The sequence below is a fragment of the Thermobia domestica genome, chromosome 13 (assembly GCF_964235325.1).
Source record: "Thermobia domestica chromosome 13, izTheDome1.hap1.1, whole genome shotgun sequence".
Classification (NCBI taxonomy): Eukaryota; Metazoa; Arthropoda; class Insecta; order Zygentoma; family Lepismatidae; genus Thermobia; species Thermobia domestica.
Genome location: NC_137466.1, coordinates 197,370,546 through 197,386,268, shown reverse-complemented (window position 1 = coordinate 197,386,268; position 15,723 = coordinate 197,370,546). Strand labels below are relative to the sequence as shown.

General features: G+C 38.5%; 2 protein-coding genes across 2 annotated transcripts; both read left to right on the top strand.

The window, feature by feature from the left end:
- Positions 1-4,508: 4,508 nt before the first annotated feature.
- LOC145667933 (general transcription factor II-I repeat domain-containing protein 2-like) lies at positions 4,509-5,439 on the top strand. The gene is made up of 2 exons (XM_081735357.1): positions 4,509-4,793; positions 4,897-5,439. The coding sequence occupies exons 1-2, from the start codon at positions 4,509-4,511 to the stop codon at positions 5,437-5,439; spliced, it is 828 nt and encodes a 275-aa protein (XP_081591483.1).
- Positions 5,440-5,570: 131 nt separating this feature from the next.
- Positions 5,571-6,302, top strand: LOC145667932 (general transcription factor II-I repeat domain-containing protein 2-like). The gene has a single exon (XM_081735356.1). It carries the CDS (start codon positions 5,571-5,573, stop codon positions 6,300-6,302), a length of 732 nt encoding a protein of 243 aa, XP_081591482.1.
- Positions 6,303-15,723: the final 9,421 nt, after the last annotated feature.

Here is a 15,723-nt window from a genome sequence, read left to right as displayed (position 1 = left end):
ATTCCACTTCTAGGAGTGCGCTGAAGGGACAGAATTATTTGACAGTATTTATCGTCATATTCATGCACAAATGTAGACCTCTGTAGGATATTTCCAACGTGTGTTGTAGTAAGAAAATAATTAAATGAAATAATTAGTTTGTCTCATGGATAAACCGTTTAGGCTACACATACGAGTGATAAACATATGTGAATAATTATGTAAGACAAATATTGAAAGACTACTGTTACGAGAGCTGATCAATAAAGATTGACCATAAATGGATAAAACATAATTACCTGTACTAATCCTCCAAATGTTGATGGTCTTTTTCCAAAATAGTCCCCATTACATAAAATGCACTTGTCCTAACGCTTTTGCCAGTCAAGGAAGAGGTGATGGAAGACATTTTTGGACAGAACCTTCAAAACCGCCTCTGCAGCTTCCACCACTGGCCCTGGCGAAACGCCGTTCCCGGAGGTGTTTCTTTAAAGTTGGAAAAAGAAAGAAATCACAAGGGGCTAAATCAAGGCTATATGGAGGATGGGGTACACACGGAACGTTGAGCTTTGCAAGATAGTCAATAAAATTTCTGTACTGTTCTTCGCGTGTCAGTTCCATGTTGACTTATGCGAAACTGAAACTACTGTGCTTGAACGGCTGCCAAGGTCACATTCCTGACGTCATGGCCTTCAAACTTGCTCGGTCTATTCGTCACTTCTACCACTACAGAAACGTGTTTCATTATCTGTGCTTTGCTGTTGTATTAACCTTATAAACACTGATGATCAGTCTTTATTGATCAACGTACGTAAAATAGAAAAGTTGTCAGGAAGAAAGTATAAATAAAATAACAACAAAGGGCTTACCTAAAGATTTCGAATATAGACTTGCATTTTTCCGTGGGAGGGGAAGGCGTGACGTCACTCTACAATACTGTTTGGTAAATATAAATGAATTAACAGAAATAGGAGGAATATACAAACGAAGTTCAAGTTATAATTAACGGGAAAAGAAAAGAAATGGAAGAAAAAGCAATAAAGTAAAGAAGACTCTAGAACAATGTCGTCAGAATACCAATCTTAACTTATCTTCCGAGAAATCTAAATATATTCTCTTTGAAAAGGTAAAACGCAACCCGATAATAAAATTAAACACTGCTTCGGTGAAAAAGGTAGAAGATTTTTTAATATGTCGGAGTTTGAATAGACGAGAAATCGACCTTCAGTGAGCACATTGAAAAAACAACGTACGAAGACAAACAGCGTTACATAACGAAGACGTGAACCTCGCCTCTCCCCTTATCACACTTCATAACGCGAGCTCCCTCGTAGCTAAGCGGTTAGCGTACGCGTCTTTGGCGTGGGAGACCCGGCGGGAGCTCATGTGGTTCGGATTCCACGTTAATCAGTAGATCCACGTCTCATATAGCCTCGCTGCTGAAAGGGACGCAAAACTAAAATCAACTCAACTTCATAACGCAAGGCCGAACCGCGTCCCCCCAGTTTGTCGCGTTTCGTAATATGTAGACAACCCCTAACCAGTAAGTATTAATGTTATCTTGTTTATGCTGTTAATAAAGGTAGCATCTACCTAGGTAATATGTAAATAATTGCCAACTATTCGTGCGCCACTCTGTACAAAACTTCTTCCTGTGATCCTGTCAGAAATCCGATGAATTGTCCAAAGTTTAAGCTTCTAGTTAAGCGGTCTGGCCTTAACGTTGATCAGTCAGATACTCATTCAGAAGTTCTTCTTTTATACAGGGTGTTTCAAAACAACACCGACCATGTTTGGGAAGTGATTTCTGACACCAAGATAAGACAAAGTATAGACCAACCTGGGTGCACAAATGCTTATTTTTTGAGTTATAGGCTGCCGAAAACATGATAAAATGAACTTCCAACAGTTCCAAAAGTATGGGACCTACCGTAGTCGGGTCAAGCCTTCACTTAGGAACTAGCATGTGCCCTATCCAAATATGCAAGTTTCAGAATCCTGCGGTACTTCCGCAACAATTTTTATAGCAGCCCTGGCCACGGCGAGCAGATAGTGGAAACTCTCCTCGTGAGCGCCCACGAGCATTCTACGTGCAAATACCATTGTTCGTACTTCGTGCATCTTCGGGTTTCGTCCTTAGAGGAGCGGAAGTGTTATCAACCTTGGCGGTAATCACTAGCTTACCAAATAAAAAAAAAGTATGTATGGTAACTGATTGCCATTTAGTGTAAAGTGTTTTTTACAATGTGGTAACCGTTAACTATGGACAACACAAACTTGTAACAGCAATCAAATTATAAACTATGTACGTTCCTTTTCTTCTTTTTTCTTTCCTTTTGTTAAAGAAGGATGTGGTGGAACCAAACCATCGCTTACATTTATAAAAAATTTCTAGTTTGCCCAATGGAAAACCAGTTTTCAATATATATAGGGATATACAGGGATATACAGGGTTTTCATAAAGTCTGGACGGATTTAATTTGCTTATAATTTTCATAAAAATGCTCATAATGAAATCAAATAAAGTGCAAACGGTAGCGGAAGGATTAAATTTTTAGTTGGCAACACTGTTAGATAAGCGGCAACTCTGAACACGTTGAGAGAGGGAGAGGGAGGGCAAGGGTCAGTTTCTTACCAAATTCCATCCATTGTTGTTCTCATTGTTGTTTGAATGTTGACTGTTAAAAGTAAGTTGTAAGCTGTATTGGTGTGTGTGTCTTTTAAAGAAATAAATAAATGAAAAACTCCTCTGAGAAGACTATTTTTTTTACCGTATCAAAGATGGCGTCGGTGAAAGAGAAAGCGCAACGTGTTCTGTGATACGCAGAGCTAAAATCACCAATTCTGGTGTGTCGAAAGTTCACCAAAGAGTTTAAAAACCCGGCACTGACTGAGAGTGCAATCCGAAAGTGGCATGCTAAGTTCTTGGAGACAGGAAGCGTCCTGGACCGTCCTCGAAGTGGGAGGCCGCCAACATCGCCTGCAACAGTGAGCAGGGTAAGGGAAAGCATGATGGACGTAAATGGCGCCCAGTTGGAGGTGTGGCGGTGAATGAACTGAGCTGATGCAGATTACAAGTAAAAATTTAATCCTTCCGCTACCGTTTGCACTTTATTTGATTTCAATATGAGCATTTTTATGTAAATTATAAGATAATTAAATCCGTCCAGACTTTATGAAAACCCTGTATATATTATCAAGTTCTTAATCCGAGTGTGGGTTTGTTATATTATGTTGTTTCGCTTTTTAGGAAAAGAGATAATCTGTTGATACGAAAAAAAATACTGTAGCACTTGTTTGTAATTATCTAAGTATTATCTCCAGAAAATTAGCTTAAGCATGTATGTGTGTACGAATAGGCTTAGCAAGGGGTTGGTTGTGGACATTAGAAGCCACTATTACACTATCAATAGGAAGAATAGTATTTCTTACTCCACTTTTAAAGTTACTTTGATCGCAAAGAATCAAACAAAATATTAAGAGAGCCAAAGAGATTTTTCATTTTTAAGAGTGACCATTAGTGACTACCATTAGTGTTTTTTTTTTTTTTTTTTTAACAAGGAGTGTCTTTTTAATAAGGAAAAATATATTGTCCCTGGCTGGTTGCTTGCCGGTGGCTTGTTAAAAGTGAAAAAGAATTTTAAATCATATCAACGACTGAAGCTACACGCTTGTCTTTCTTCGATAGTTGCTGACTGATTTTGAAAGTCACAATGTTGTAGGCATACTGTAACAGCGTAAACTCGGAAGGAAACATTCCAACTGAATGATACGAACAATTATTCCCAATGTTTTGAACATGAAACGTGGGTTGCACGGATAACGCTTAAAGTGGGCTGGACTGCATTGGAATTTCCTTCCGCCGAATTAGTGTTTGGTCTTAACTCAGTTCTTCTGTGTAATTGTCTCTTAACAACATTTGAACATTTCTTTTAGATAATATTAACTAACTCTATGGCCTATGGAACCCGAAGGTTCAATGCCGCGTTTACAAAATATTTCCACTAACTTCTGCCCTTAGCCAACTGGATCCAGTTTCTACTCTGTACTCTTATTTCTGCAAGATCCATCTTAATATTCTACATTTAATGACCCTAACAATGTTAGGTGAACGGTATAAACTATGCAATTCCTCGTTATGAATTTCCTCCAATCCCCATTTTCATCCCTCTTTGGTCCGAATACTACTACTACTACTACTACTACTACTACTAATAATAATAATAATAATAATAATAATACGCATTATTATTATTATTATTATTATTATATTTATTATTATTATTATTAGTAGTAGTAGTAGTAGTAGTAACAAAAGTAAAGATTAAGTACATGACGAAACAGCTTTACTAGTGTATAGCAGACAGCGACTAGTGCCACTTATGCTCAGCCTACTATCATCCGTGCTTCCAGTTTTGGCACCTGCATACATAATACGGTAGTTATCTAGCCACTAACTCCCCCTGTGTACATCTGCTTATAGAGACCAGTATCGAGCACAGTCGTTGTAAAGAGTTGAAATCGGTGAGATGGCGAAACGACGCTGCCCTACACCTACACTTAAGTTCAACACGCAGTGGGAGGAGGATTATCTCTTTGTCGAAGATGACGGTGTAGCCAAATGTTTAGTGTGCTTTAAAACATTACACGGATTTAACAAGTTCAACCTTCAACGTCACTACAATACTTATCACTTGGAGCAATACGGGGAACTTGAAGGACATTTTCGCAGAGAAGAATTGAAGAAGTTGAAAGAGAATAAGGCCGCATCGGAAAATGAAGACGGGGAGAGAACGTGTGAAGCCTCTGTGCGGGTGAGTTACAAAATTGCGTTGCATATTGCGAGTCACAGACGGAGATCTAATAAAGGAGTGTATAGTAATATCAGCAGAAGACTTTTGTCCATCTCGAATACAGCAGTTTGAATCGGTTCCACTTTCCCGACAAACTATTACGCGACGCATAGAACATCTTGCAGATGATCTTTTGAGCCAGCTATCGGAACTTTCGAAAACGTTTATTGCATTTTCCCTGGCGCTCGACGAAAGTACGGATGTTACAGATACTGCGCAGCTTGCTATCTTTATTCGTGGTGTACATAGTGATCTGGAGATTCGAGAGGAACTGTTGCACATAGTACCTATGAAGGGCACCACAACGGGCGCTGACATTCTTGCGTGTGTTGAAGAAAGTGTCGAAAATACAGGCCTTGCGTGGAATGCACTGGTTTCTGTAGCGACCGATGGGGCACCTGCTATGGTTGGGAAGGAAGCAGGGTTTGTGGCGCGACTAAAACAAAAACTGCAAGAGCTTGGGTGTCGCATGATATCGGGGAATTCATTGTATGTTGCATCAGGAACAGTTGTGTGCAAAGAGTGTAACGATGAACGATGTCATGGACGTTGTAGTTCGGACCACCAGCTACCTCAGAAAACATGGACTGTTACATCGCCAATTTAAATCCTTCCTCGAAGACCTAAACAGTGCATACGGAGACATACCTTATTATACTGAGGTGCGCTGGCTGAGCCGTGGGAACTTGTTAAACCAGTTCTTTCAGTTACCTAAACGACATTGATATGTTTCTCGATATGAACGATCATTCCGTGCCAGAACTGAAAGACGACCAATGGAGATGCAACCTTGCGTTTTTGGCAGACATAACTACTCATCTCAATGATCTTAACCTCTCATTGCAGGGTCATCATCTGCTAATTACAAATATGTGCGATCGCGTCGAAGCGTTCAAAATGAAGCTATCCCTTTGGGCGCAGCAATTTGAAAAGAAGATTTTGGTTCACTTTCCCAGCTTAGGCACCTTACAAGAATCCGGTAAACTACTTGACTTGAGTCATTACCGCAGTTTGCTGCTTAGCCTTAAGGACGAGTTTGAAACCAGATTTCACGACATAAAATGTTTGGAAATGAGCTTCAGGGTATTTGCCACCCCATTCTCTACAAACATTGCAGACGCTCCTTCTGATGTTCAGTTGGAACTTATAGACTTAGTGTGCGACAGGGAATTTAAAGAGAAATTCCATCAGAAAAGCAATTTACAAGAGTTCTATAGGAATTTCCCTCGATGTCGATTTCCGCGACTGCATAGAAATGCTGCCAATATTATGTCAATGTTTGGTTCGAAGTATGTGTGTGAGCAATTATTTTCAAAAATGCGACTGACGAAATCAAACCAGAGAAGTTCGTTGTCCAACCATCACCTGGAATGTTTGTTACGTCTAAGCTGTGTGCAAACAATATCACCTCGTATAGAGACACTTACGAAGAAATTGTGCAGTACATCTGCCTCAGAGAACAAGGCTTGAAGTAAAACACTTGTCAGTTACTAGTGTTTATAGTGTATTTTCTTTTTTCTGTGTTTCTAACTTTATACACATTCGGCCTCTTTGTGCGTTTTCGTGTTCTGTTGGTTTGAATTTTGATTTGCTACTGTCAGACATTTGTCTCTTGTGGCGTTAAGATACTTGAATACGCTTCGGCAAATGTGATTGCATTTTTCAAACCTTTGGGAATGTGCAACAAGTGTTTTTCTTTTGGGACCTTTTTCTACGATCTCGGATTTCTCTGGTAAGTTATAAAAGCTATTACAATGTTTATATTTTTTAGCTACGGAAATCTAATAAGTATAGATTATTTGGATGATTTCTAATTGAATAATATATTTTCGAATAAAATCTACTCAAATAATCTGATTTTCGAATTGTTCCTCATCTCTGTTTCTTTGCCTACATTAGCATCCAGTGGCAATGTACGGCAGAACTCAAGCAGGTATTATGCATATTTCGAACACGATCTTATATTATTATTATTATTATTATTATTATTATTATTATTATTATTATTATTATTATTATTATTATTATTTTCAACCTTCCGTCGTTCTGCTATCAATCTAGCAACGAGAGGCGTTTACAACTTAGCAAACATGAAGCGAGTGACAAGTTACAGACCGAGTGCTAATGTAATACAACGTCACGAATTGTGTAAGCAAGCTAAAAAGGCCTGAAACAATTCGTTTCCGATTGTTGCAGTCGTTTTTACGTTTGTAAGCTGACATGTTTAATATTAGTTTCTTTCTTTCTTTCTTGTTAGTTACTTCAACGCTAACTGTAACCTCTATCATGCGTCTTCCTCGATCAAAAAAAGTACCAATTTTATTTCCTGCAGTGTTTTCGCGTCACTGCTCTCGAAATGGGGAGGGGAAGAACACACCTGCACATTTCACGTTTGCGTCTGCTGAATGCTTCAACATCGTGCGAATTTCTGACCAGGCTTGGCCGTAGGCTTTTTGCCATCATGTGTGGTTGGCAACACTTATCGGATGCAGTGGAAGGGGCGAAGCTACCAGCCACCTGTGCTCACCTTTTCTTATCTCCGCTCGTGCTCGCTCACGCTTCGGCTCCGGGAGCCAATTCATGGACAGACCTGTTTTATAGAGTTAATTGGTGAATACTTGAAATTATATGCCCGTAGCCAAACTCCCTCTATAAAAATTGTTGCGTGAGTACCTTAGGATTCTGAAACATGTATTTTTGGATAACGTACATATTAGTTCCTAAGTGAAGTCTTGACCCGACTACGGCATCCCATTGTATTGAAGTATGGACCTTGAAAGTTCTTTCTTTCTTTTTTTTCATGTTTTCGGCAGCCTATAACTCCGAAATGACGAATTTGTGCACCAAGGTTGGTCTATACATTTTGTCTTATTTTGGTGTCAGGAACCACCTCCCAAACGTTGTCGGTGTTGTTTTGAAACACCCTGTATGTAGGGATGACCTCGTTGGCGCCTCTTAGGCATTGGCTTGCGTTTGTGGTGAATCATGTTTCTATCTTTCTAAGGTTTGAACAATTAATGGAATAGTTTTAAACATAGAAATTATTATTATTATTATTATTATTATTATTATTATTATTATTATTATTATTATTATTATTATTATTATTATTAAAAAATACTTCATGAATACGAAAGTGCATATGTAAAACTCACACGTAGGCAATGTCTATCTTGATAACTTTGGAATTGTAGACAGAGCTCATACCATGAAAAGTGTTTGTTTTCCGCAACTTCTTAACATCAAAGGCTTTCAGTTTCACATTTCTCTGTGTTCTATAAGAATTTGCAGAACAAGACAACTCAAAATTTATTATCCAATATGAATACAAATGTTATATTTAAGTTGTAGAGATAGCAAAAGCACATTTTCAATGTGCATAATAACGCTATACACACAGAGAGAGAAGGCTAATAAAGGACTTTGAGAACAGACTCAGAATTTAATTTATTATCGAAGTAGAAGTTTCATACTTACTTGACAGAGATACTGAAACTCTGTACGGATATTATTCTTTATTTGTTAAGTAGTATTTCTGTTGATGTTTTATTTGTTTTTGTTATTTTTTTCTTCTGAAACATACGTAACTTCTATGAAACAATCAAATTTGTGTAATTAGTTGCTTCTGTTCAGGACCGGCGCGAGGGGGGCGGGGTCGAGCCGTGCCACCGCCCAGGGCGGCAAGTCTGATGGGCGGTAAAATTTAAAAAAAAGAAAAGGATACAGGGGCGGCAAAATTTGAGAATGAAAACAATAAAGTGGCGGCATGTGAAAGAACCGCCCAGGGCGGCAAAACTTCTAGCGCCGACCCTGCTTCTGTTGATTCTAACCCTAACCAAATTCTTGTCATCTTTCCAATGAAAGTTCTACTTTCACTTTATATCGGAGAGAAGGTTCTGCGTTCGATTGTAATGTATATTTAAAAATAGATGCAATATTTGATTCTAGTGTGTAAAGAAGCAATAGATACTCATACACAGTATGTCGGAAAAGTAAAGGAACTTTTGTTCTTTACAGATAACCACTAACTCCATCTATTGTAGCAACATATAATCGGAAAACTGAATATTTGCTCAGACCACACAATCACAATCATGAAAACTGATGAACAGACGGTCAAGTTATAGCAAGAAAAGTGGGTGTATCTGGTGTCATTTCGTCACAAAACACGATGAAGCAAAGAGACAATATTAAATTTTGTTTCAAGCTAGGTGAAACGTTTACACATACATTGGAAATGATGAAACAAGTGTATGGTGATGAGTGTTTATCTTGTACGAGTGATATACGGTATTCCCCAAAAGCGAAAAAAAAAAAATGTTTCCGAAAGTCATCTGAAAAAACAATGTACATTTGTTTTTACGATTCCAAAAGTATTATACTTCTGGACTTCTTTCCATAGGGTCAAACTGTTAATGGTGAATATTATGTGTATGTTATGAAGAGTTTGTGGAAGCGAAATCGTTAGCGTAAGGACCGAGTATCAAACGTCAGGCAGTTGATCTTTATCGCATGACAGTGCACCATGTCACAGAACTGTCGCAGTCCGTGACGTTTTCGCTAAAATATAAATATGTGTGCTTCCACATCCTCCAAATTCGCCCGATTTATTGCCGTGCGACTATTTCCTATTCCCAAAATTAAAAGTGGCCATGAAAGGAATATTTTATGACAATGTTATACACGTCCAGTCTGCCGTGGTGAGGGTCACTGAGGCGATTCCGAAAAAGGACTAGTGTTGCCACGAGACGAGACGAGACGAGACTTCAGGCTGTCTCGTCTCGTCTCGTGCAAAGCATGTCCCGTCTCGTGTCTCGTCTCGAAAAAATGTGCTCGTCCCGTCTCGTGTCTCGTCTCGAGAGGCTCTGTCCCGTCCCGTCTCGTCTCGTCTCGTTTGTCTCGTTTTGTCTCGTCTTGTCTCGTAAAAAATATAGCAGCATACCATGGGAACGAAAGTAAAATGTAGCAGACTGCACTATGCTAATCAAGATACAACTAAGTTACAAGTATTACCCAGACCACACAAGACAAGAAATGTCACGGTAGCTACACCGTGAAGCCTTTACCTCTAGTGTATGTGGTAGTCGGTTCGATCTCGGTTAGTGCCATGTCAGCTTTGTGTTGGACAAACATTGAATGTGTGTGGGGACCGCGGTGGCTCAGTGGTAGAGCGTTCACCTCTGGTGCTTGGGGTCTCGGGTTCGATCCCAGCCCCGCCAAGTGAACTTTGTGGTGGACAAACACCGTGTGCGTGGGTTTTCTCGGGGTTCTCCCGTTTCCTCCCACTGTCTTCATTCCACCATTTCATTCATTACTCATCATCATTGTCTCCTTTAGCCTAATCGGCATAACCGTGGGACGTAAAACTCAAAGATTTCATTTCATTTCATTTCATTTTTCGAATGTGTGTGTTTTCTCGAAGTTGCCTAGTATCCTACCACTTTCTTCATTCCACTAATTTCCCCATCATCATCCATTCGGCCAAAGTTGCCTAAAGATCTTAAAAATAAATTCAAATAAGCTCACAAGGCAAGGACATATAGTTTACGAGATAAGATATATCTACTGTTAGTTGTCTGAGGCTTCTCGACCCTGGCTTTTTTTTTTTTTTTTTACCATTCTGAAACATTGAAATTTGTTTCACCAGTTTCAATACACGAATATACAGTAAATTGCTCATAGGTACGTCGAAGATGAAGACACTAATGTCAAATAATGTTTACACGACAAGGAAAGTTCGATGTAAAGGTGACACTATCCCCAACACTATCGTATACTATCAGCCCACTTGCTTTATAGTGTCTATATATATATATATATATATATATATATAGAGAGAGAGAGAGAGAGAGAGAGAGACAGAGAGATGGAAAGATATATAGATTAATAGAGAGATAGATATGTGTGTACACTTTGATTTCATATATTCCAGCCTTTAGGTTTCACAGTGTTAACCCATAACAATCCAAAAACTACTTTCCATTTTAGCATGTTTAGATTTGCTGCATTTAAAAAAAAATAGCTCGGAACCAAATAATTTTATTGAGTAATGGAAAGTATTTGATTGAAATTTTATATGTTACTGCACAGTAAGCTCTACTTAAAGTGCCATAGTAATGGGAGCTGAACGACACATCGGACGAAAGAATGCTTGGGGCTAGTCTTCACCTTCATGGTTCAAATCTGTTCCCATAACCGCGGGGGGTGTGCTACTATGTGGTGGTTGCCCCGTTTCTGTAACAAACTCATGACAGTACACCCAGATTAGCTAGTGGCTAAAAAAGAGTTGATTTTTGGTTCGCCATTTTGGATTAAAGTTTCTTATATTGTCGTGATCTATTCGCAATCATACAACGTACCTCTTCATACCAAGCCGAGCGGTCTGCGGCGATAGATCATGGCTTGAAGGCCCCGGGTTGAGTCCTGGAAGGGTCATGTGTATGGATTTTAACAGCATTTGTTTTTTTCGTATTGTGTCAGGGGGCGAAATCGTACGGGATAAAAGGATTTCAGTCTGAAAAAATTGGAGAGAATATCCTCCCCAGGATACTTTCATGGGAGTAAGGAATTAGTAAAAATATAGGATATACATTTTATAGCAGGTTTAAAAATATGGTTTGGGTATCCTATTTCTTTTCTGTTAATTATGTTCTCCAATGTTCGAATTTTGATCATTCTCATGATATTTTCTGCTTTCAACGGAGTTCCATGAATATTATACCAAATGTTCTTTAAACTTATCAAGTTCGGAAGATTTTATATGCCTGTAAGAAACAATTTCTGAAGATAATTCAGGTCCTAATGATTATTATTCACTAGGAAAGGGAAGTATTCCCCTCCTCTCAACATGGAAGCAGAGGACAATTTCGCACTCTGGGCAGATCAAACATTTCCGCGTAACAAAACGAAGGTCCCCCTGTAAAACATCTTCACCTAAAGTGTTATTGTTAGTATCATAAATTTGCTGAAAGCAAACAATTTGAAGGGTTTGTCGATAATATCTTTGCTTTCTTTGTCCTTCGCCTCCAAACGAAGAGGTGAATTTTACAACATGACTGCTGTATAATAAGCGAGCGATTGGTAAAATGGTAAAAGTATGTTTTATGTGTATGAGTGTGTGTGTGAGAGAGAGAGAGAAAGAGAGAGGAGACAAAATTTTAGTTGCAAGATGACATACTTCAATTGCCGTTTTCGGTTCGTATAGCAAAAAGAATACCGCCACCAGAGAATAAAGAGAAGTGTGGTCTGTTATCTTACACCATCTCAGCCAGAACTTTCAACTACAGCCTGTAATGAGTGTAGACTTTACCCAGTTTTCAAATTGAATAGATGGTGGTGGTAGTTCGGTTTCTTGACCTTGTAAAAATCTTGCCTGTCTTTGATTTTGTTTGTCATCATTCCAGCCAGAAATAAAAAAAGAGAATTCCTCAGTTTACAGCAAGGGGAATTAGGGACAAGTTATTAAGGATGATACTCCTGGAAGCTCATGTATCACGATTGTTTCATTCAATAGACAGGACACTTTTCTATGAAGGCTTTTCAACATGTTTTCTCACAAAGGGAATTTTCCTTTTGCAATCTATATGACCACTGGCAATTTCAATCTTGGCCATTCCCGCCAGCGTTTTGATTTTCGAGACACGAGACGAGACGAGACATTTCACGAGACGTCCCGTCTCGTCTCGTGTCTCGTCTCGTTTTCGAGACGGGACAAGTAGTCTGTCTCGTCTCGTGTCTCGTCTAAAAGGGTTCTGTCCCGTCTCGTGTCTCGTCTCGTTTACGAGACGAGACGAGACGAGACACGAGAAATGTCTCGTCTCGTGGCAACACTAAAAAGGACATTAAAAATTACATGCTAACATTGGTTGAACGTGCCCAGGGGTGTACTGATGCTGAAGGGATGTGTTTTGAATAAAAATCACTGAAGTTGGTAAAATATATAATTCGTTTTGTTTGATTTTAAAAAAGTTCTGTTATTTTTCCGACATACTGTGTATATCAATGCATTAAGTCAGTTAGCTATATCTACTTCACCGGTGTTACCCAAACTTTTTCCTAATGGGGACCATTTTCATTAGTCAGAATCATAGGGGTAGCTATGGGGTGTGCACACTAATAAATGGATTGATTATTTTCTCTTCAATTGTCATAAATTGTATAATTTTATCTGTATTTCTTCAATCGAACTAACATTTTGTCTGATTTTTAATACATATAAAATCCAATAAAGTGAAGAGTTCAGAATGTTATTGTGAGAGAGTAGATGGCCATTAATTTCCTTCGTGCACTCATATGAAAAGTTCTGGCTACACCTATGTCAGAATCAGGGTCTGCCCTAGGCGATTTGCTGCCTCGTGCAAGGGCATCATTTGCGTTGAGTTGATTTTGAGTTTAACGTCCCGTTCAGCAGCGAGGCTATATGAGACGTGGACCTACTGATTAACGTGTAATCCGAACCACATGAGCTCCCGCCGAGAATCGAACCCGGACCTCCCACGCCATAGGCGCGTACGTTAACCGCTTAGCCACGGATGAGCTCAGGGCACCATTTCCCGCTTTCTTTCACCAGAAAGAAAAAATCTCAAAAACCACAATTTTACTATGCTACCTCATCATGAACAACGAAGGGAAGGGAAAAAGCACTCGCACTCAGAAAGGCCTAAACACTACAAATATGATCTAATACTGTCTCATACTGACAATATGATCTCATGTTTTTTTCTTCGAATAATAATAATCTATCATGTTAGTGAAAGATGAAACAAACACACCTACAAAGGAAAGATAGTAATCCTTTTTATACAATGTAATATCGAGCTTCAATCTTAATATATTCGTTTGTAATTCCAGTGCAACTAAATCTTTTATCTTTATTTTTGATTTGCCTTCTACACCTGTTAATTAAAAAAAAAACTTATTTCCACCTTCAATGATAAGGAATTTGTTTGTGACAAAGTAAATAACTAGTTTTCATATCAAAACTGTGATAACTGACTAAATGGAACAGGTATTCGCCTGTTCAAGAATTGAGTTCTTGTATTTGACAACAATCAAGCAATTCATGCTGAAATTTGATTAACCATTTGCTTCTGCACTCCCATGTGACCGTAAATTAATGCGACCTAAACATGATTTATGTATATAGTATTCAAATAGAAGGTCAGCTTAGTAAATTTAATTACCATCATCATGAAGTCTGTTTCCAACAAGAAATATTTATTTTGAATAATATAGTTATGACAGATTTTGCCTTCTCGTGCAAATGCACGTGTTGCACATATGGTAGAGCCGGCCCTGGTCAGAAAGTTCTACGGACCATTCTATTTTATGTTTCGACTTTGTCCACTTTGAAAAGAAATTTACCATTTTTACTTTCGAGCGACGAAAGAGTGAAGAAAGAATGATTATTGAGAGATTTCAGTGGATTTATATCTTTTATGGTCGATAGGTACCGCTGAAGTTATTTTTCAACATCTGTCCTTTCATTCCATTCGTTACGATGTACACTCACCTGGAGGCCATACCGTTCAACGTGTCTCAACCAGATATTAAACTCAAGATTTTTTTTTTTTTTTGGTAGTTTCTTTCTGTTTCTAAAAATAATTGTAGTTTACCGAAAGGTGAACATTTTTTTTAAAATGAGATTTTCTCAAAACCATGTCTAACAATTTTGTTTGTTTCATAAATCAATTTCTTTCGCCAGGTCATTCTTTTTCGCAAATGAAAGTTTCAGTAACTACTGAGGGGATAATATATCTTATTTCAATGGCTTGCGATCACTATGCTAGCTGTGATGTTAGTATCAACGCATAGTCAATATGTAAAAAGTTGAGTTGATTTTGAGTTTAACGTCCCTTTCAGCAGCGAGGCTGTATGAGGCGGGACCTACTGATTAACGTGGAATCCGAACCACATGAGCTCCCGCCGGAAATCGAACCCGGGTCTCCCACGCGAAAGGCACGTACGCTAACTGCTTAGCCACGAAGGAGCTCAATATGTAAAAAGATCACAACGTTCAAAGGTTCAGCGTTCGAAGAATTGGTTCCATCTCCTCTTTTAACGTTATATTCAAACCGGAAGTGGTAGAAAACAAGCATTTCCGGTTTTAACGGTGAAGATCAATAAAGCAGAAATGCTAATAGATAGCTAGAGACGGTTTCCTCCAGTCATGTGAGCGTTTCAAGAATAGATTCCATCTTCATCACGATTTCTGTACTACAACCGGAAGTGGTAGAAATCCATTACAACAACTTCCGGTTTTAACATTGATTTGCATATATAAGGTAAAAGATAACCACAAGTGCTTTTCTGCAATGCATTAAGCGTCCAATGAGTGAGTTCCACGTCCACCTTAATCTCTCCTAAAGCCGGAAGTGATTGAATTTTACAATTACTTTTTATTTCGATATTTATTTTCGTAGAGCGAAAACGATAGGGAATAGCTAGAAATAGCTTCTTGGTATGACTTTATCGTCTCAAGAATAAGTTATAGCTCCATCTGTAGTCCTCTATACAAACTGGAAGTGTCGAAAATTCAAGATTTCTGGTTTCCACACCGATCACCATAGTAAATAATAATAAGTAATGGACAGCAGAATTCTTAAAATGAATTCCGCTAAAACATGTTGTTTTTTCGTCCTAATTTCTCTATTGCTAGTGGAACCTCTATTGATACAAATCTAATACCATTTTTAGTTTCAATATGAATCTTCGTAGAACAGAAACGACAAAGAGAGGTATTGCTTTTGGATATACCTTCAGCGTTCCAAGGGTAAGTTCCATCTAACCTTGTCCATCTATAACTACCGCAAATTACACTACTTCTATTCCAGTTTTAGTATTCAATCGCATAGTCAGTTTCCAAGGTGGCCAGAACTTTTACTTTCAAAAA